We start from the raw sequence: 21,719 nt of genomic DNA on the forward strand, positions 1-21,719 counted from the left end.
GGATGTACGCAAAAAAACCTTAATGAGAAAAGGAGCGTCGAGGTTGCCCAAAGGTTGTTTTCAAACACGGTTTTCTCAGCACTAGAGCACGATCCTCTACCATTAGACTATGGACTACCCAGTGACATAAGTTGGCGGGAACCTGGTTAGATGCATAGAAACATACCGGATAGTGCGTGAAGTATCCTAAGAATTGCTAATAGCATCAAAAGTCGGCATCGAAAGCGGGTGAGTGTGGAGAAAGAAAACAGATTGGGACCAGAGCGTGTATTGAGCGAGGAGCGATAAGTTACAGAGAAGTAAACCATTTGTCAGTACGGTGTTTCACTACACTACTTCAATGCTAATAGCATTAACGTCGATACTGATTGAGAGATGGGTTCTTCCGCAATTTTTTTTCTTATAGACTGGCAGCTAAGCAACACGTTTTTCTTATACATATATTCTTGCGCAAATATTCATGCAAATGTTAATACTAATGTCAATTATTCCCAGTTTTATTATTCGCATGATTAATATTACTACTATCCCCCACCTCTTTTGTCTAACGCCCACCTCTTGACCAGTTCCCCATTGTGTGTATGTGCCATTTCGTGCGATCAACATCACCATCAGTCGAGTTCAAGAGCAGCAGGAGAAGAAAGAAGACGGCGCGGGGTGCTGTGTTTGTTAAGGTCGTCATCGTCACCATCATCATCGCCGTCCTCCACGGTGCCTCTTGGGTGTCGGGGGTGCTAAAGACCTCGGTCGCCATGGACAAGGGAGGCGGGGCCGGCGGCGAGGACGCCGGTGAGACGAAGAAACCCGCCGGCGACAACGCACCGCCGCCGCCCGGTTTTGACCCCGAGTGCGTCGAGTTCACCGCCTCGCTGCAGAGCGCCTCGGCGCGAAGCAGTTTGACCGTGGCCCCCGATTCCGCCGGTGGGAGCGGAACTGCACTGCACGTAAGTCACGCGTGTCTGTGGCCTCGTTCACGGGGACTCGACCCCAGCGGGTCGAGTCAGCCGTCGAGCAAATCCGACTCGACTTGACCGCGTTCACACGTGCATCTCGTCAGGCGGGTTGGGCGAGTCAGTGTGTTCAAAGGAACTGGTTGGTTCATCTTTAGAATAAAAAAATAAATGGCTGTGGCTTAGCTAAGGTTAAGCCCAGGACGCGAAGCATACTGGGCTTAACCTTAGCACGACGAGAGCGCGCCGCTCTTTTATACAGCTGTTATGACGCCAGTGCCCTAGCGGGAGGAACGGGAGTTAGGCCGCAGCGCCGGCTGAGCGACCGCAGGCGAGCGCAAGAGTTGAGCCCGGTTTGCAGCTGTTGTGACGTCAGTGCCCTAGCGGGAGGAGCGGGAGTTAGGCCGCAGTACCATCTGTGCGACCGCAGGCGAGCGCGCGAGCTGAGACCCGGCTATGTAGCTACGCGGCCGCGCGCGGCGCAGCAAGGAAGAGCGCGGTTGTGCGGCCAGTATCCTTCGCATAAAAAAAATGAAACAGCGCGACGCAGGACGAGCGAGTGAAGGGCACAGGACAGAGTGCTGTCCTGTGCTCTTTACTGGGCAGTCATCTGTGCGGGTCGACCCAACCCTGGTAGGCGGGTTGAGGAACCCGCCTCCGACACCCGCTTGACCCGGCTACTTAGCGCACATGAGCCAGACGACCTGTCTTTGGTCCGAAAAGCCATGGCTCCACCCGAATTTATGTATAGAGTTCGTGTAAACGTAGCCTGTGTAGCAAATAGTGTGGTTTCCATGTGAATGTGACGATTGGGGCATCGCATTGCATTTCTAGCGCATCGAATCCGTGCAGCAAACAGCAGTAATGCGTTAAGAAGGTAATTCTTAGAAGGTAATGCGGCAGGAGAAGGTAGTTAGAGGTGGGGCAAGTCATCCCACCCTGTGCATGTAAACGCTGTAGTATCGCAATGAGGGAGAGAAGAAAATTGATGTGGCTGTCGCAGTGTGGGTTCACCCACTCATCGGCGAACGCAAAGCGCCGGAAACAGTGGGTAGAGTCTAGGGTATTCTGTAAGCATTCACCTAGTGGACAATGCCATTCCGTCTGCTGATGATGGTCTGATTGGCCAATCAGCACTTTATCAGCACACGAAATGGCATTGTCCACTAGGTGGATACTTACAGGAAACGAAAAGGGGCTATGGGCCGCATGTAACCGATGTCTTATAGTTCTGCCCGTGATGCGCCAAGAAGTGCGATAAGCATCTGTCGCATTCATGCACGTGTAAACGCAGTTCGTCATTTATCAACGGGGTTTAGCTTCGCAAAGAAACACCTGTGCTCTAGAGACGCCGCATGTAGTGCAGGACGCCTGAGTATGTTGACAATGCTTAAAGCTTCAAGTTCATTATTTACCCGCCGTGGTTGCTCAGTGGCTATGGCGTTGGGCGGCTGCTGAGCACGAGGTCGCGGGATCGTATCCCGGCCACGGCGGCCGCATGTCGATGCGGGCGAAATGCGAAAACACCTGTGTACTTAGATTTAGGTGCACGTTAAAGAACTCCAGGTGGTAGAAATTTCCGGAGTCCTCCACTACGGCGTGCCTCATAATCAGAAATTGGTTTTGGCACGTAAAACATTCTTTTAAGTTCATTATTTGTACAGCGCGCAAACTGCCCCGGAGAACAGCGTGATTACACATACGACAATTCAGTGCATTATGGCTACAGAACACAGTCTATGTCATTTGATAATTATGCAAAAGAAGATCTTAGAAAACAGTGATCATACAAAATATCATTTCACGACTACTTGAACTACAACAAGAACAAAAAAAAATGCAAGAGACACGGGCAAATGCCTATAAGACGAAGGCACGAGCCTTGATGCAGTATATTATTTCACCGTCATCACCTCAGGGACATATATACCTGCAGACATAATAGCAAGATAGTAGAACTATATTGTCTTTACAACGGGCAAAATATGAAAAATGACAACCATTCAACTCTGTGAAGATGTAATGGCAGCGAAAGCTGACGACAAAGTTCAATCAAGCGAAAAGCAAAGTGCTTACGCTGCCATTCCATATTCACATAGTGGAATGGTTGTCATTTTTTGCGTTTGCTAGTCTGGCGTCGTTGCTCGTTCGGAGGTGCCCCGGCTCGCTATTGTCGTTTTCCTGCAGCATCGCGGCAACGTTCTTCGTCGGTGGTCGTTTCCCGCCGGCGCCGTTTACGTTCTCGTTGCTGTTCCCTACGGCGCTCCTCGTACGCATGTTGTTCTTCGGGCGTACGAACTGTACGTGTCCGCCCCATCGATAACGCAGCTCTCTTTAGCGCCGATACCCCTCCTGCTCATATACTGCGATAACCTGGGCGTCACGCTATTGTTCACAGCGAGCGTTCTAATCTGTTCTGCATTTTGACATCTGCGCCGCGGCGTTGCAGCCGTATGGGTTTGTTAGAAATTGCTTAGTCCGTTTCTGTTGCAGGACGCCGAAAAAGCTACGGAAGGTTAGTCATACACAGCTTCTGCTGTAGAAAAAAGGTGTGTAATCGCAATGAAACGCGAAAGTACTTTGATGGTGTTCTCGTTAACGTGAAATGAATCAGGATCTCTGATATCTTTGTCGCTTTACCAGGTTTCAACAGACGTGAAAGCGTGGCTGCGCAAATATCAGCAGCGCGCTAGAAAAATAAAGAAGAAAGAAAAATTAACCTCAGCCAGGGCTCGGGCCTGAAGTCGCTACGTGGGGCACAAACTTTATCCCGCGAATCTAACAGCGCAGCTCACAATTCCGCGTACAAATTTGTATAGCTATAGTAGAGACATTGCCCCAGAAATCTGAATCGTGGTGCGTCGCTTCGCACCAGAGATCTCGGAGGCTTGGTCGCGTTCAGAGGTTACTGACACATTTTCCACTTTTCTTTTTTTTTTGTCAATTGAACGTCCATATCCTCTAACTCCCTGAAAAAGAAATCCTGCAGGCTGTAGAGCGCCCTGAATAATTGACTAAACTACTTGTTTCTACGCACCTGTCTCGATTTCGGTACACAGGACGTGCATATGTCATGACGTCGGGATACGCTAGCTCACCATATTCTTGCGATCGTTCCGGCTGCGACAGGGGAGTGCATCCCGAAGAAACGCACGCAACACTTTTTACGAGCAACATCATCTTGCTTTGTTTCATGTCGTCACGACAATATTATAATTCAAGCTTTGAACTGCGTCCTTTCTCTTCTCGAGTAGTATCTGTGGCTCCAATTGTGGGCTCATTGTTGTGCCAGGAAGATCTTTAGTCGCGAGTAGACGATTGGTGAACGCTCACTGCTCGAATTGGTCACGTGTTCCGTTTCAGACTCGGCTGGCGGAGCTGCTGAACGAGAAGCTGCTGGACCCTATCTTGGACACCTACCACCAGGGAACCGAGATGGTTCAGGTAAACGTCGTCGATCCAGTCAGCTACGCGTACTCAAAGATGACCGCCGATAACGCTGCTGGACTCGTGCAGCTGAGCCAGACATGTCGAAGCTGCATTTCAAATACGTAACCATAGAGGTGCTTGGACCATTATTTTCAGAACTCAATGGTATGCGCTCTAATTCCCCATCCAGCATTGCTGGAACTCGTGCTCAAGCTGTTTGTGGAGCTGTCTCGAGATTCAGAGCCCGTAGAAAGTTTGCCCGATCCTAACGTACGGCTAGTCCATTCACATGGCGATTTTGGCCTGTCTAAATGCAAAGCTCGCCGCCGGAGTGCTCTAGTGCGTTTTAAAGCGACCAGTTGGAATGTATGCATAATTATACATTGGCATACGAATGGCGTAAAATTTGTATAGATTGTTTGCATTGGTGACATTGTGGCTTCCGTCTTAGGGTACTAGCACGTCTCGAAGCTGCGTAAACAGGAAACGTGGTAGCGCGAAAGGTGCCTCTTGCACTGAGCAACTAATCGATTGTGGTCATAACCCGCTGAAGAAATCGCCGTTTCGCCCGAAAGGCGAAGCATCGATTGCGATAGCAAATTATCAGACAGCCATATACGAAGTAAGTATAGCACTTTCATCGGCCGCACCAACTTGTAAACATTCGCTTATTAACTAAATTAGCAAGCATGGTGCCAGCGCGCACAGGCAAACATGAACACATCACACTCGATAACCGCAGACACTCGCTGTCAAAGCGCTGGCGCGAGGAAACGCGGCAGCAGTAGCGAGCGAAGCGGCCTTCGTACTCTCCATCGCTTCAACGCAAACTCAGCGGTGAGAACACAGCGCACGCAAAGCTAACGAGCCGTCAGCCCACCTAAAGTCTGCGCCCAAAGCATATCGCTTTCAAGATGAAGCCCGCGCGCTGCCATGCCATGCACAGTTGCTGCCGAAGGATGAAATCCGGACCACGGCGGCCGTATTTCGACGAGGGCGAAGTGCGACAACACCCGTTAACCAAGATTTAGGCGCACGTTAAAGAACCCCAGGTGGTCTAAATTATTCCGGAGTCCTCCACTACGGCGTGCCTCAAAATCAGATCACATTTTTACAGCGAAGCTATTAACGGCTATAGTTTCCCCAGGATCGCGTCCGTGTGTTAACACAAAACTATCATAATCAGGAATGGCTCCAGCTTAGTCGTCTTCCTCCACAGCGGCCTCATCGGCGCCCCTCGGCGCTACCATGCGAACGCGCTCGTGTCACTGCTCTCGCGTTTGTAGTCGTTATTAATTAATTAGTTAATTATTAACCACAAATAGGTAACCAATTTTACAGCGAAGCTGGCTAGGACTATTTCACCCAGGATCGTGTCCGTGTGTCGACACAAAACTCCCCATACGTGGGCCGATCTCGAAGATAGTGCATTGCCGGACCCACCCGCGGTGGAGGTGAAGCAGGCGTTAGGCGCGAGCCGATTCTGAAGACGTATAGTGCAATGCCGGGTCGACCCGCAGCGGAGGTGCAGTTGGCCTTTAAGGCGCCCACATACACAGCTTCGCTGGTCATCCTTCTTCATAGAGTACGCAGAGTACGCGGCCCAGCTCGCCGACTCCAACTGGGTAGACCGATGCAATACGGCCGCTCGACAAATGTCGAACCGGAGTACATGGCGTCTTTTCCGCGCCCTAATTGACCCTACGAAAACCCGGACAGAAACCCATAAACACCTCCAGCGAGTGATCCACAACCTTAACGGAGACACAGCCGCACTGGCTATCTCCCTCAGAGAGAAATATCTCTCCACACACCAGGATGCCCGAGGTCACGCGTACTCATATGCAGGCTCTGAGAACGCTGAGCTGCAGGATCGACCGTTCCAGCTTCATGACCTCAAAGCGGCACTTGCCAAAATGAAACGAGGAACAGCCCCGGGCAGGGATAAGGTAACGGTAAAGCTTCTTGCCAACCTCCCCGACCCAGCCTAAGAGCAGCTCCTCACTTACTTTAATGCAATCTGGCAAGGTGACACCCCTCTTCCCATTGACTGGAAAACGGCGCTGGTCACCTTCATTCTTAAACCAGGAAAAGCCATAAACACAGACAACCTCCGGCCCATCTCCCTCACCTCTTGTGTGGGAAAGCTGATGAGTCTATGGTACGGGATAGATGGTCCACCCATCTAGAGACCCAACACATCTTTGCAGACACCATGTACGGTTTCCGCCCACACAGGTCCGCGCAGGATGTCTTACTACAACTTCATACGGAGATTCTCGAGCCAGTCGAACACCCTATTGACGGTAAGGTAGTCCTTGCGCTAGACCTAAAGGGTGCCTTCGATAACGTCATGCACGAAATCATCCTAACCCACTTATCCCAGGTAGTCTGTGGATTCAACACCTTCAACTACATTAAACAATTCCTCACAGACCGCCAAACCTTTATCCGGATACAAGACACGGAACATGGTCCGTACCAGCTCGGTACGCGAGGTACCCCGCAGGGAGCGGTACTCTCACCACTCCTTTTCAATCTGGCCATGATGAAGCTCCCTGCCCTACTGGGTGAGGTCCCAGGCGTGCAGCATGCTCTGTACGCCGATGACATTACATTGTGGGCTACTCACGGATCGGTTGGAGCAATCGAGGCCAACCTGCAGCATGCGGCGGCTATTGTGGACGAATATGCCCGTCGATGCGGCCTGGAATGCTCCCCGACCAAATCGGAATTTGTGCATTTACGACCCAACCCGAAGTGCACCACTAAACTCAACCTATCCCTATGTACAGGCCCCATCCCGGAACGCGAGGAGATCCGAGTTTTGGGCCTTTGCATACACAGGAACCGCAAAGTTGATACCACTCTTCAAAAGCTCCGTAAGGTGGGGGACCAAGTGGGTCGTATGATCCGCAGGGTATCCAATATAAAGGGGGGCTTGCGATGCAAAGACGCTTTGCGGCTAGCGAACGCATTCGTAACCAGCCGAATACTCTACTCGGCGCCCTATCTCCACCTACGCAAATGTGGTGAAAACGCCCTTGAGGTGATTTTACGCAAAATCTATAAGAGAGCCCTCGATCTTCCCATAACTACGTCCAACAAACGTCTCCTCGAATTGCGGATGACGAATAGTTTTGGGGAACTACGCGAGGCTCATCTTAACTATCAATTCTTGCGGTTGAGCAAAACACCAGCGGGAAGCCGCCTCTTGTCCCGCTTGCGCATCCGATATATAACCCACATGGAACCCAGAGTCTCATTGCCAGACGCATGTCGTCTCACCTTACAGGTAAACCCTCTCCCTTACAACGTGACACGAGATACTCACGAGGGCCGCCGCCAAGCGCGCGCTACAAGGATCACCAGAAGATATGGAGATCGCCCGGGAGTATTCTATGCGGACGCTGCCGGCCCTCACCACGGGGGTTGGTTTACGGCGGCAGTCGTCCATCAAAACACACCCGTTAATGGTCTCACTTTCCGGGCCCCCAATATTACTTACGCGGAGGAGGTGGCCATCGCGCTTGCTGTAGCAGATCCAGCGTCTCGGGTCATCATCACTGATTCGAGGGGTGCTTGCCGCAATACGGAACAAGGCCAAATTCCATATCGTGCCTACCAAATCCTGAAGAAATGTGCGAACCAGGGATTCAAACCCCGGCGCTCCATTATTTGGGCCCCGACTCATCAGGGAATATAGGGGAACGAAGTAGCCGACGCTACAGCCCGCGCGCTTCATTTCCGGGCGTCGCCTCTATCACCCGTCGACGAGGTCCCTGAATTCAAACCGGCAATCACCTTTAAAGAAATCACACAGCTGTATCAGCTTAATCACGGCCGATACTTCCCCCCTTGCAAAGGCCTCAATAAGACGGAGGAGCGCTGGCTTCTCCGTCTCTACACAAATACAGCACTATGCCCGGCGGTGCTGAAACACTTCAACCTGGCATTTTCGGGCGAGTGCCCGCACTGTGGGGAGGTGTTTGCGGACGCATACCACATGGTGTGGGCATGCCCCTCTAACCCTGCTTTCCCCCCAAATCCCCACCCTACCTGAGAGGACTGGGAGGCCACCCTGCTCGGCTGCTCAACCCTCCAGGAACAACGTGCCCTGGTGGCCCGAGCCAAAGCCGCTGCAGAAGCCACGGGGGTCCCGGACTAGGGACCACTCCCTAGACTTTGTAAGGGCTGCGCCCTTAGGGCTCAGCTCACAGCTTTCTTGTAAATAGAAGAAATAAAGTTTGTAACCAACCAACCATCCCCCCTTGCGCGCGCTAGATTGAGTCGCGATAGTCGGCCCACCTTCGCACTCTTTCACTTGCACATACAGCATACAGCGCACGGCGACGGTGCTTTTATCATCCTTGGACTTCATGCGGAACATCGTGGCGATGGTGACGACGACGGCAAAAATGCGCCTGGAGTGTCCATATTGTCGCGTGGTCGTGACGTTGAGGAACACAGTAGCAATACTGTGAAAGACGAAACTAACTTTTATTGGGCGAACATGTGCCCACAAAAACAGGCTACACTTATAGCACAACGATAGCGGCGAACACGGTCGGCGATCGTCGAAAATCTGATCAATGGGTCAAGCGCGTCGGCTTTTATACATCAGTCGTCGAATGTTCCAGACTAATCGTTGGGACCCGCGTGCCTTCCACGAAGTTCTACACCATTCGCGTCAGGCGATGAAATCAGATAACATGAGGTTCGGCGACAACAGACAGCGGATAGAAGCATCGATAACTTTCCAGAAACTTCGGATACATGCAGGCGCGTCCCGCGGTGTGTGATAAAATTTGTTAGGCGGCGAAACGTGGTCGCCCGATAAAGATAAGTACATGTGTCAATATAATTGCTATCGCAGTCACACGATAACCGTGAAAAGCAAAATCGATGTCCGCTGCATGATGAAATTGCGCAGTGACGTCATCGTGGCTGCCACGTTTGGGTACTAGCACGATGATAAGGCTGTGTCCGTGGCGTCACGTGCAAGCTGTTTATACATCGGTAATGGTGTACTATAATGTGTTGGTGGAAACCTAACCTTATCTCTGAAATGCAGCAAATTTTTATTAAAATTGGTCAAGCGCTGGTCCGACGAGGTTTTTTTTACGGTTGATTTATACTTTAATTAGGGTTGGTCTCTAGCTAATGGCTCCACTTTGCAATTCGCAACAGAGTCGATTGTTTCGTGAATGTCCTGACCGGAATGATAACATCTGTACCTAAATTAATTTAAAGCAGGCAACACCAGACGGTCAGCTAGAACGTACCATCTTCAAAGAGTTAACTTAACAGGGAACAAATAGTGACCTCGCTTGGCTTTCATTGTAACTATAAGAGAAGGTTAACAAAAAACAACAGAATTAAGCTGAATAACGCTGAGTTCAGTGTGAGCCTGGCTTTACATTGCTGCGCGATTTGTTTGCTTTACCCTACTTGCTGATTAACGCGTCTTATCGTTTTGTGTTTTCGAAGCGCGAGTTCTTGCATTACCTGCTCGCCCGCACCAATGCAAACAGTGTGTTCTCGAGGCTGTGCTGTCATCGCCCTATAGACGGCTGAGTGCGTCTTCCAACTTGAGGCTTCCAGCTTTTTCACCAACACTCGCCGTGACACGTGCTGGTTTGAGGAAAATTTCTGCGTCATGTATAAGTAGCGGCCGCCCGACAGTAGCTTCAGTTGTGGTTCTTCGGCAGCTGCTCCGTTGTGTTGCGATCTTCGCCACGGCTTCAGTCACTTTTTATGCGTTGCATATTGCAATCACTCAGTTCAGCCCTTGGGCGCGGCCGGGCAGCCACCATTGAGGGTATGAGCCATTGTTCATTGCTGCGCGTCTCATATGTGGGTCTGTTCTCTTTTAAGTTTGCTATGTTTGTTATTAAGTTGCTTCTATTTTTATGCGTTGCATATTGCAGTCACTCAGTTCAGCCCTTGGGCGAGCCGGGCAGCCACCATTGAACTTTAGCGCAACCACGTGACGTGACGTCACGACAGCCGGAGGAAAAGCTGGGCCCCAACTCGCGCAATATGCAACGCATTCTTGGCTTATCCAAGCTAAGCCTGGCCATTTTTTTTTTCGTGACCGCAAGTGTTACCTTTAAAGCGAAGCGCCTCTAAGGGGAATTCCGCAGTTGTTTCTAGTTGGTACCGAGGAAACACGAGCGCATTGTACAGAGCGGACCTGGAGGGGTGTTCTGTAAGAGTCCGCCTAGTGGACTGTCCACTTCGGCCGCTGCTGATGTGCTGATTAGATGGAGCTGTGCGAGCGAAGAGAAGACGAGCGACCCCAGCAGCCTATCAGTGGCGGTTGAAATGTAAAGTCCACGAGGTGGGCTCTTTCAGAATACCACCCCCCCCCCCCCGCCGCCTCCCCTGGTCTTGCGGAGCCACCGCAGTATACAGGAACATGCTTCGGAGTATAGAAGTATAGGGGGGAGGGGGTAGGCAAGGATAGTGTGCATCGCACGTCCTATCTCGCACGTCCTATCTTGGAGGCAATCTGCGCTGGGTTCGAAGTCTAGCCGGTGGGATGTAAGTAGACGATCGCTTCGTGGGCGCGGTGTTATCGCGCACCTAGTTCGCGTCGAAGCGAGAGGCAGCGCGAAGGGGAATTCGCTCGCCGCTGCTGCCGCTCTTCATCGCGCCAGCGTTCTGACAGCAAGTGCCCGCGGTGCTCAAGTGAGATGTGTTCGTGTTTGCCTGAGCGCGCGTGGCAACGTTCTTGTCAATTTTATTAGCAAGCGGATGTTCACAGCACTTTATGCAGCTGATAAAACGACTAACTTTACTTCGTATAGCTGCCTGCTAATTCGACGTCCAGATCACAGCTTCAGTTTTCGGCCGAGACCGTCCGATTTCAGGCAGGAGAACCCTTTTACGCGGCTTCGCTGCCTTTGATGTATGAATTACTGGGGCTTGCATGCAGTCTGCTTTCGTTTTCGATATTTCATTGCTTTGTCGTAATTTCTTTAGCTATAGTTCCTATACCTGCATGACTACCCACCGCGGTTGCTCAGTGGCTATGGTGTTAGGCTGCTGAGCACGAGGTCGCGGGATCGAATCCCGGCCACGGCGGCTGCATTTCGATGGGGGCGAAATGCGAAAACACCCGTGTACTTAGATTTAGGTGCACGTTAAAGAACCCCATGTGGTCGAAATTTCCGGAGTCCTCCACTACGGCGTGCCTCATAATCAGAAAGTGGTTTTGGCACGTAAAACCCCATAATTTAATTTTTAATACCTGCATGACCATCTGAATGCGTGCAATGCGCGCGCGTTCTCGCAGACGCACGTCGTGGACCCGGTGAGCCAGGCGTACGAAGGAGCACCTGCTTACTTTCAGGTAAACCTCAACAAGCTTAAAACAATGGGGTGCCGGTGCAACACTTTTCATTGGTGGAACACTACACTTCTCGTACAGTGTGAAAACAATTTGCACTAGTTGGGGCTCATCCTGTTCCCCAACCGTAATCGTCGAATCTGGCGACGGCCTCGTGTTCCTCGTCATTAATCTTATGGCATCTTCGGCTGGCTGTTTCGGAGCGCCAGAGCGCTCTCAGGTACGGTGATGTCTTCGGCTGGTTGAAAGAGGGTGCGCGTGCTCTGCGTTCGGCTGGTTCTTTTGGATCGCTCTTCTCCCTCTTCGAGCGCTCTGAGGCACTCCGAGCCCTGTCGTCGGAACAGTCATCGAGATTGAGAGCGTTTCCAGAAGCGTCATTACAACACAGCATCGCCGTCATAAGCCACCTCCCCCCTTCCCCTACCCCTTCCAGAGAGGCATGGGCGACTGCCCTCCTCAACTGCACCTCTCTTGAGTCCCAAAGGGTTCTGGTGAAACGGGCGAGAGACGGGGCATTGTCATGCGATGTCCCGGACTAGGGACGCCGACCATGTAGCGGGGCCACTCTGTGGCTCACAAACGCTTTTGCAGCAATTAAAAGTTTTCACCACCACCACCGTCATTAGCGACGGTTCACCGTAATCTAGGCAACCCCGGCCCGCGCATGCTGGCGTCTCAACGAACGCTCGTCCCACCGGCGCACCTTGGCCTCCGTCGCCTGATGTTCCAGCACCCCATCCGGCTACATCCTTCAAAGAAATCATGGCCCTGTACAAATCGCTCAGGCTCAGATTCCCACCCCGGCATCGGGCCTAAACAAGACGGACGAGCGCTAGCGGGATCCTCCGTCTCTACACCAACACGGTATTGTGCCCAGCAATACTCAAACATTTTAACCCGGCATTCTCCGGGGCCTACCTACACTGTGTCCATCCGTTCGCGGACCCCTTCCACATGGTGTGGGCCTGCCCCTCAAGCTCGGCGGTCTCGCCACACCCCTTCCCGTTGCCCCCCTACCCGACAAAGCTGGGAGGCTGCCCTGCTTGGCTGCTCGACCCTGGAGGATCAACGTGCCCTTCTGGACCGAGCGCGTGCTGCAGCAGAAGCCACATGGGTCCCGGACTAAGGACCCCTCCTAGATTTTGTGAGTGGCCGGCCCTTAAGGCCGTCCCCAACTCTCTCCTGTCATTACTCAATAAAGTTTTTCACCACCACCACCACCGGCGCGTCCGACAGTTTTCCCGGCAGCGCCTGGAGCTTTGCAGAGGCGAAACATCACACGTAGGCAGTACTCGCGTGGTTTCGCATCTGCCATTTTCGACTCCGAGAGCAGGTGACACATTCAGCTTACGCGCTTGTCCTCTACCTCTGAGCTCAGGGAACGCCGGATGTGGCCGACTCTGCTTCGGCGAATGGAGGGGACCAGTCAGATACCATTAGCTCCTTCGCCGTGCTCGGGCTCCTGGAAGCATGTGCTATCTATCTATCTATCTATCTATCTATCTATCTATCTATCTATCTATCTATCTATCTATCTATCTATCTATCTATCTATCTATCTATCTATCTATCTATCTATCTATCTATCTATCTATCTATCTGTCTGTCTGTCTGTCTGTCTGTCTGTCTGTCTGTCTGTCTGTCTGTCTGTCTATCTGTCTGTCTGTCTGTCTGTCTGTCTGTCTGTCTGTCTGTCTGTCTGTCTGTCTGTCTGTCTGTCTGTCTGTCTGTCTGTCTGTCTGTCTGTCTGTCTGTCTGTCTGTCTGTCTGTCTTACTTTTCTTCTTGGTCTTGTTCCTGTTCTTTGTTTCCGTGCTATTGTTCTTGTTCTTGGTCATCTTGATCTTAGGCTCCATGTTCTCGGCCATCGTGTCATTGCTCTTCTTTGTCTTCATGTTATTGTTGTTCTTGTTAGTCTTCTTATTAATCTTGTTTTTCTTGTTCTTCTCTGTTTGGTGTTGTTCTTCTTGTTCATCTTGATCTTGTTCTTCTTTGTTCCCTGTGTTATTGCTCTTTTTCTTGATCTTGGTCTCCTTGTTCTTCTTGTTTTGCTTTGTCTTCTATTTATTCTTTTGGTTCCGGTTCTTCTTGATCTTATTCTTGTTGTTGTTCTTCAGAGCACCGTGGTGGAGCCAATCAAGGACGCGTACAACCGGGCAGTCGACATGTACGACGAGAACGTGACCAAGCCTGCCGCTAAAGCTGCCGGAAGCCTCACCGACTTCCTGAAGAGCTACGGCGTCTGGAAGGACGACGAAGGTGCAGAAACGGCAGATAAGAGATGAATCACGCGTGTGCGGCTTGAAAGTGCTAAACGCATGTGGTTCAAGAACAATCCGATCTGTCTGGCGGTGCGTCACAGAAATTTTTTTCTTGCTTTGCTTTCATTACAGTAATAGTTGTTGAACCAGTAATTACGCTACGAAGCCTCACTTACTCGTGAGTTCAGTCGGTAATTTATTACGTAAGATTCAATTGCGACCAGTTCAAAACGCGTGCAGGAAGCGAGACGCTGTTTCGGGCGTTAAAAAGGAGACTGTATGCACTGTTAGATGCGGGTCCTTTTCCTGAGCCTACTGCGAGTTCACCAGACCACATCGAATCGCGTCACAGCTAATTAAGGAGCGCAGAAGCACATCTACCACGTTCCCGAGGCGCCGCACGTCCAAACAAGTTGGCGCCCCCCACCTCGTGCGCCGCATGTAGGTGGAGCTATTCACTGCTTGACTCTTCCCGAAAGTGTAGCGGGAGCCTGGCACGGTTCCAGGTAACGTAGGTCCCGAGCAAAGCTGCTTTGCAGCACTGACACGTCGCTAGAAGACAACCCGTATCCCCCCATCCGCCTATTGTGACGGCGCTTGCAAGCCAGGAAGGCAATACCGCAGAGGGAAGTAAGCCCTCGGTCAATTGGAGCCTAAGGAGCGACCCTCTGCGCCGGGTAGGACACAATCACACGGGCGCCTACCATTGGCCGAAAATGATGCCACCTGAGCAGGCTCGCCGAATGGCCAAAAATGACGCCACCTGAGCGGGCTCACCGATTGGCCGAACGTGACGTGACTCCAAAAGACACCGAAAGGGTTAAAAACCAGAGACCGGGAGCAGCAAAAAGAGCATTCCTTCATTCATCTCTTTCGAGCTTCTTGCCACGGGCCTCAGCGTCCGAGTTGCTGCCGGCCCGTAATGACTATATGACTGTCAATTTCTTTGTAATCTCCCTGTAAATAATGTAAATAAACCTCCAGTTTTCATCTCAAAGTCCTTCTCAACCTCAGCCAACTCCCGCACCCAACGGCAAGATCCAAAATCTGGGGAACAGCAGTTGGGGTTGTCCTCCAGATCCAACAGCACGTCGCCGAAACCTGATACGGTGGTCTCGTGGAACCACACAACAGTGGCGCGTACACGCCAGAGTTGTGGAGTGGTAGCTCCGGAGTTGAATTGATTCCGGAACCATCCCACATTTTTTTTAACACCCGGAATGAAATGATGGCACGAGTCAGGCAGATGGAATGGAAATGGGACGTGCGCGCGTGATTCCGCAGTGAACTTGGAATTTTCCGAGTCCTCGAACGCTAAATGTTGATCTTGAGCGAGGCAACCAAGTATTCGAAATTGCCATTTTCATGAGCTTGACCAACATATTGTGTGTTGACTTTTTAAATGTTTTTTTAAGGAAAGCAGACGTCATAGATACAAGTGATCTCTGATGAAAATTTGTTGTAAGCAACGTTAGGGTAATGTTCATTTATGACATGAGTCCAACTTACGTGAGCTCGGCATTCCCGAAAGCTGGCTAAAGTGGATGGGTTTGTATCTCTGTACATGTAACGCCGCTGTTCTTTTTTAACAGCGGAGCTATTTAAGGCTTAGTTCCGCCGTGGAGCGTTTCCAGAAAACACCCTAGCTGTGCGCCGCCTCGCGTTGCTTAGCAACCACCTGCGAGATCACCGAGCCACGTAATCTGCTCCAGGCGCGTAGGGCGGAGTAGTATCTATCTATCTATCTATCTATCTATCTATCTATCTATCTATCTATCTATCTATCTATCTATCTATCTATCTATCTATCTATCTATCTATCTATCTATCTATCTATCTATATCTATCTATCTATCTATCTATCTATCTATCTATCTATCTATCTATCTATCTATCTATCTATCTATCTATCTATCTATCTATCTATCTATCTATTTCAATAGCTTCAAGACCCGTCGGGCGTTACAGAAGGGAGTGGTTGTCTACCAACATATTACAGGAAAAAAAGGAAATCTGGTAAAATACATGAAAAATCTACAGTTACGATGGCAGAAGCCGCACAATATCAGTCATGGAAACTAAAACACGGCATACAAAATGTTACAATATTATGCAACATTTAAACAAAAGACAAGGTTAATCAGATACAAAGAAATGCTCGACAGCGGTTTCGAACCAGCACTAGCGGCAAGAATTGCTATGGAGGACGGCAGGTTATTCCATTCTGTAGACGTATTCACAAGAAACGAACAATAAAATGAACTGATACGGGCGAAAGCGACATTAACTCTGTGCGCGTGATCAATACGTGAAGATAAGTATGAAGGCGCCGAAAAGAGCTCGCGTTTAAAATTCGTGTTGTGATCTGTCTATCTATCGTTAAGGTGGCGTAAACATCGGCGCCATAAGGCATTTGCTTTCACTCCCGAATACATGAAAGGCGGGCATCTGTCTTACTTTTGTTATATCTCTAGATAGAATAAAACGCACACATCAAAGAAAAAAAATGGCTGTGCCTTAGGTAAGGTTAAGCCCGGGATGCGAAGCATACTAGCCTTTATTTTAGTTGTTGAACCACTGTTTAGCCTGGTGAACTGCTGTTGCTTGGCTATATTTGGTTCGGCTAGACGAAGAAACAACTCATGCGTTACTCTGCTTCGCCTTCAAGAGTGGAACGCGACAGCGTTCCCGTCGACCCGCCAAGGGGTGTAAGACAATGGGCTACGGCGCAGCGACTACGCGCCCCGCATTGGACGCGGTGAGCGTCGAGCAACGCAGCGTTCGGCGCGGCAACGAAATGTGCGCCTGAGCAAGCGACGCACGCCTGAGCCTTAGAAACAGCTCGTTTCTAAGGCAACACCGCATTCACTAGAAGCGCTTTTGTACCGCTTTGAAGCATCGTACTCGTGGCTCAGTGGTACCGTCTCCGTCTCACACTCCGGAGGCCCTGGTTCGATTCCCACCCAGCCCATCTTGCAAGTTGTTTTTTATTCATAAAGTGCCTGCGAGGATTTATCGCTCACGGCCAACGCCGCCGACGCCGACGACACCGGCTTTTCTGCGACACGAGCTCCTTAACGCTGTCGTGTTAATAAAATGAACTGATACGGGTGAAAGTGACATTAACGTTGTGCGCTTGATCAGTACGTGAAGATAAGTATGAAGGCGCCGAAAAGAGCTCGCGTTTAAAATTCGTGTTGTGATGATCTGTCATCTATCGTTAAGGCCGGCGTAAACATCGGCGCCATAAAGCATTTGCTTTCACTCCCGAATACATGAAAGACGGGCATCTGTCTTACTTTTGTTATATCTCTACATAGAATAAAACGCGCACATCAAAGAAAAAAAAGAAGAGCTGGTAAATATTGACCCGAATAGCCAACTCGAGCGCCTCTTGTAGCTCAGCGGTTCCTTTGGCGCGTCAAGCATTGATTGATCAATAAGTTTGAAGAATATGAACGTTGCATGGGTTAGATAAGTTTCGATGTGTATGACCTAAGAATGCCTGCATGATGCGGTTGTGTATAGACGTATTTAGAAGATGTTGGCAATTAACGTGTAGTTTCTTTCTCTCCCGACAGAGGCTTCCGGGTCTCCTCCTCGTCCTCCTTCGTCTGCTCACCACAGGGAGCGTGAGTCATTTATCCGAGTGTTCCATCGTGTGCGCGCGTATTTCTTTACGCCCACGTTGTCCCTCTCGCGCGTCGGAGGCAGCTGGCAAGACACTGCGACTTCCTCAAGCAGTCGGGCCTCGAAAAAAAAATTAAAAATTATGGGGTTTTACGTGCCAAAACCACTTTCTGTTTCGGAGGCACGCCGTAGTGGAGGACTCCGGAAATTTCGACCACCTGGGGTTCTTTAACGTGCGCCTAAATCTAAGTACACGGGTGTTTTCGCATTTCGCCCCCATCGAAATGCGGCCGCCGTGGCCGGGATTCGATCCCGCGACCACGTGCGCAGGAGCCCAACACCATAGCCACTGAGCAACCACGGCGGGTGTCGGGCCTCGAAACAGCGCCGCTGTGTGCGACGCCGGGTGACAAACTTTCTCGAGGAAGTCACTCCACAAGCGAACTATGGATAACTCGAACCTAGTTCATTTGTTCTGTAAATTGGTCTCTTCTTTACTCTACCCTCTATCTTGTCGTCTCTCCTTGTCCTGTTGCTCCCCTACCAACACCTTCTCTACTGCTGACAGCTATTCGGGGGCCGGCAGGCGGCGCTAGACAGTTACAACGCGTTCAGCAGCAATTTACTTCCCCCCCTTTTTTTCATATATATTTATTTAATGAATTAACAACCAATTACTCCAACTACTACACGCGCGCACGCTTATTTGCGTGCTAGTGCGTGCTTTTGTGGTGCGCGTTTGGGCATGTGCATCTTCGGGTGGGCGCATAAATGTTTTGTGCGTGCGGTTTTGTTGGTAGCGTTTGTCTGTTCGTGTTTCGGTATGTTTGGGTGTTTCTGTGTATGTGCGTATGGGTGCATATTTGGAAACTACAATTCGCGTGGGCTTGTTTGGGGGATGCTTTTCGTGTGCTTGTCCGGACGCAAGTGTTCGTGCATATGGATGTATACGTGTGTTTGATGAGCGCGTCTGTTTTGTGTGTGCGTGTGTGCTTGTTTGATTTTGTTGTTTGCTTTTTTTTTACTGCTTTCGTGCGTACGTGTGTGTGCGTGTATGTACCTGTGCGTTTTGATGTGTATACGAGTGCGTGTCTCTTTCTTTTTTTTTCTGCTAGCTCGCGAGATCGGAGATGGGCGAAATTTTGTGTACTTGTAAGCACTGTACAGTTTCACGCCGTCTGCCTGACCGAAGTTAGCGCACTTCTTGCGTTAGTGCGAACAAACGTGTAGACGGCGTTATCGCCCTTGTAGTCAGGGCGACGCCGACGGCACAAATGCGCTTGCAGTGTTCATACAATTAATATCGCAATAAAGGCAACAAATAGTGGGACGGGGGTGAGACAAAGACGGGAATACAGTGACTGTGCGAGGTCTGGCGCTAGAGAAAAAAAAGCCTCCTTTTTCACCTCCATTTCAGAGGGTGAGATGGAAGAGGCCTATAGAGGCGAAGGACACAAATTCGGTGATCACAAAGCCGGCGATTCGAAGCCACCAAAAACTGGTAAGAATAAGTCAGTCAATCAATCAATCAATCGATGAATGAATGATAATGAATGAATGAATGAATGAATGAATGAATGAATGAATGAATGAATGAATGAATGAATGAATGAATGAGTTCATTGCTACTGCTCCTTTTTTGACTGAAAGATCACTCTATTTCTACTGGGAGTGACAGCATACGCCGACTCGCTCAGGTTCACCCAGGCCCTTTGAGGTTGAGCCTTAGTGAGCCGAACTAAGTTTGAGTTGCGCATGAATCGTTAGTTTGTGTGAGTCTAAGTAAGTTCCCATAAGTGTGAGTCTGAATCGGGGAGAGTCGAGTCGAAGCGGACGTCGAGAAGCCGCGGTAAAATGGCGACAATCAATCAATCAATCGGTCATCAGTGTACTCATACTCCTGGATTGCTTCGATGGTCGACGATTTAAATTGGCCAACTCACTCACTAGTCGATTTAGGTCAGACTCAGAACAAACCTCGCGTCATGCTCTCAGCGAGTCGAAGTCGGTCTGAGTGGGACTGAGTCTGAATAAGTCGAAGCGGGGGTCCTCGATAATTTGTGTCGGAATCGGCAGCGAGTCGAGGTGAATTGAAGTGAGCGTGAGTCAACGAAACTGAGTCGCTATGATTCGATGATTGTCTGTATCCTAATGGGTCGAAGTGAACCATGTGATTAAAAGTCTTTTAAATGCGAAGTCTTTTAACTTTGACAGCATGTATCTAGACGCTTGCGTCTTCGTGCTTTCGCTGTCCTTTCCTTAACTTGGTACATACCAAAATTGGCTTAGTATGACAAGAGTGTATGGCGAACGTAAATGATTGGTCATGATATGCGAGTCATGAGGGTCATGAAATAGCCGCCTACGTCTTGGTGCTGTCATGGTTGTTTCGTTAACTTGGTATGTATCACAATTGGCATTGTGTGACAAGAGTGTATGAAGAGCATAAATGATAGGTCATGACATGAATGCCATGACGTGCGTGTCATGTGGGTCATGAAACAGCCGCCTACGTCTTTGTATGTACCAAAATTGGTATAGTATGAGAAGAGTGTGTGACGAACATAACTGAACGGTCATGACATGAATATCATGATTTGTGGTCGCGTAAGTCATGAAACAGCAGCCTACGTCTCGGTATGTACCAAAATTGGCATAGTATGAGAATAATGTTTGACGAACATAAATGATTGTTCATGACATGCGTGTCATGTAGGTCATGAAAAGCCGCCTACGTCTTGGTGCTCTCATGGTCGTTTCGGTAACTTGATATGTACCAAAATTGGCATAGTGTGACAAGAGTGCACGACGAACATAAATGAGAGGTCATGACATAAATATCATGACATGCGTGTAATGAATAAGAGAAGAGAAGTAATGAATAAAGGGAAAATCAGACATCCACCCGTTCGTGGCTCTCCACCTTGCGGGTTTCCGCAGAACTACTATGTCAAACTCTAGCCTTTGCTTCGTGTTGTCGACAAATTTGACTTCGCCCTGCCTTCTGCTAGCCGCCTGCAGGGTTAGCTCCGATGGTAGAGCGGCTGCCCCGGAAAGCCGTTGGTCCCGGGTTCAAGTCCCGGACCAGGACGAAATTTTTTTCAGCCATGAGGCTTTTCTTTCGAGGAACCCGTATGGGTTTCCTTTGTAGCAATTGCTACGAACGGGTGGATGTCTGATTTTCCCTTTATTCAAAGAATATACTTGAACTACTTTCATACAGTTCCTCATGGATTCGGTGTCATATCCGGAATCAGTATTTTACGTAATCGATGACGAAATACATTTAAAAAAAGAAATTCATGCAGTGTGCATTATGATGAACTATACGAGGATGCACGTAGATATACTGCCTGTTGGCAAATTTTTTTTCCAATATGGTATCTTGACGTTCATAGGCTTGTGAATGAGTTGTTCTCCGATAGTAGATATTAGTCATCAAGCAATTTAAGGCCTTAAGTCAACAGGCTCTCTCTAGGCGATTTACAGGCATTTAAAATTTATATAGATTGCCTAGATAATTTTTGAGAGTCAGCTCACGTGAAATTGACCTTTCTCTCGTCGAATATTCGAAATGGGCAAACAATTTCATGGGGCAAACTATTTAAACGTTTAAGAAAGAAAACGTGGCAGTGTTAAGGGCCCCGAGTCGCTGAAAATCCGGTGTCATCATCCGGGGCCGGCGTACCCCGTGAGCGAAAATTCCCGTATATATTTAGGTATATGCATATGTCACGCCTTGAGGTGTGTTTACTTACAGGATCCTCAGGCACTGCGCAAAATATCGACAGAACTGTTTTAAAACGTAGAAAAGTGTGCAGCTGTGTAATTCCGAGACAAACAACTAATGTCACTGATCTAGTAACGGAACTCAATAAATAATTTAAATGCGTAAAGCCACAATTTTGCACTCCTGGTGGCATGCTCTTCTGACATCAGTTTTGCACATATTTGGAAAGACCGGTTCAGGAAATCATGTGGCGGTTTAAGCATTCAAATCTACACAATGAAATATCGCAAATATAGAGAGACTGTTTAAGTGTCATTCGTGTGGTTTGTTAAGCTTAACGGAACCAACACTATATTCACACTTTTA

At 49.5% G+C, this 21,719-nt stretch overlaps 1 protein-coding gene across 1 annotated transcript in view; it reads left to right on the forward strand.

Annotated features, from left to right (window-relative positions):
* The window catches only part of LOC135918238 (uncharacterized), a 64,831-nt gene that overhangs the window by 11,383 nt on the left and 31,729 nt on the right, over positions 1–21,719 (forward strand). Inside the window, exons 2-7 of the mRNA XM_070524660.1 lie at positions 567–944; positions 4,314–4,394; positions 11,680–11,736; positions 13,850–13,991; positions 17,575–17,625; positions 19,041–19,124. Of these exons, the coding sequence (XP_070380761.1) occupies positions 567–944; positions 4,314–4,394; positions 11,680–11,736; positions 13,850–13,991; positions 17,575–17,625; positions 19,041–19,124 (793 nt within the window). The remainder of the gene's footprint in view (positions 1–566; positions 945–4,313; positions 4,395–11,679; positions 11,737–13,849; positions 13,992–17,574; positions 17,626–19,040; positions 19,125–21,719) is intronic.

The sequence above is a fragment of the Dermacentor albipictus genome, chromosome 8 (assembly GCF_038994185.2).
Source record: "Dermacentor albipictus isolate Rhodes 1998 colony chromosome 8, USDA_Dalb.pri_finalv2, whole genome shotgun sequence".
Taxonomy (NCBI): domain Eukaryota; kingdom Metazoa; phylum Arthropoda; class Arachnida; order Ixodida; family Ixodidae; genus Dermacentor; species Dermacentor albipictus.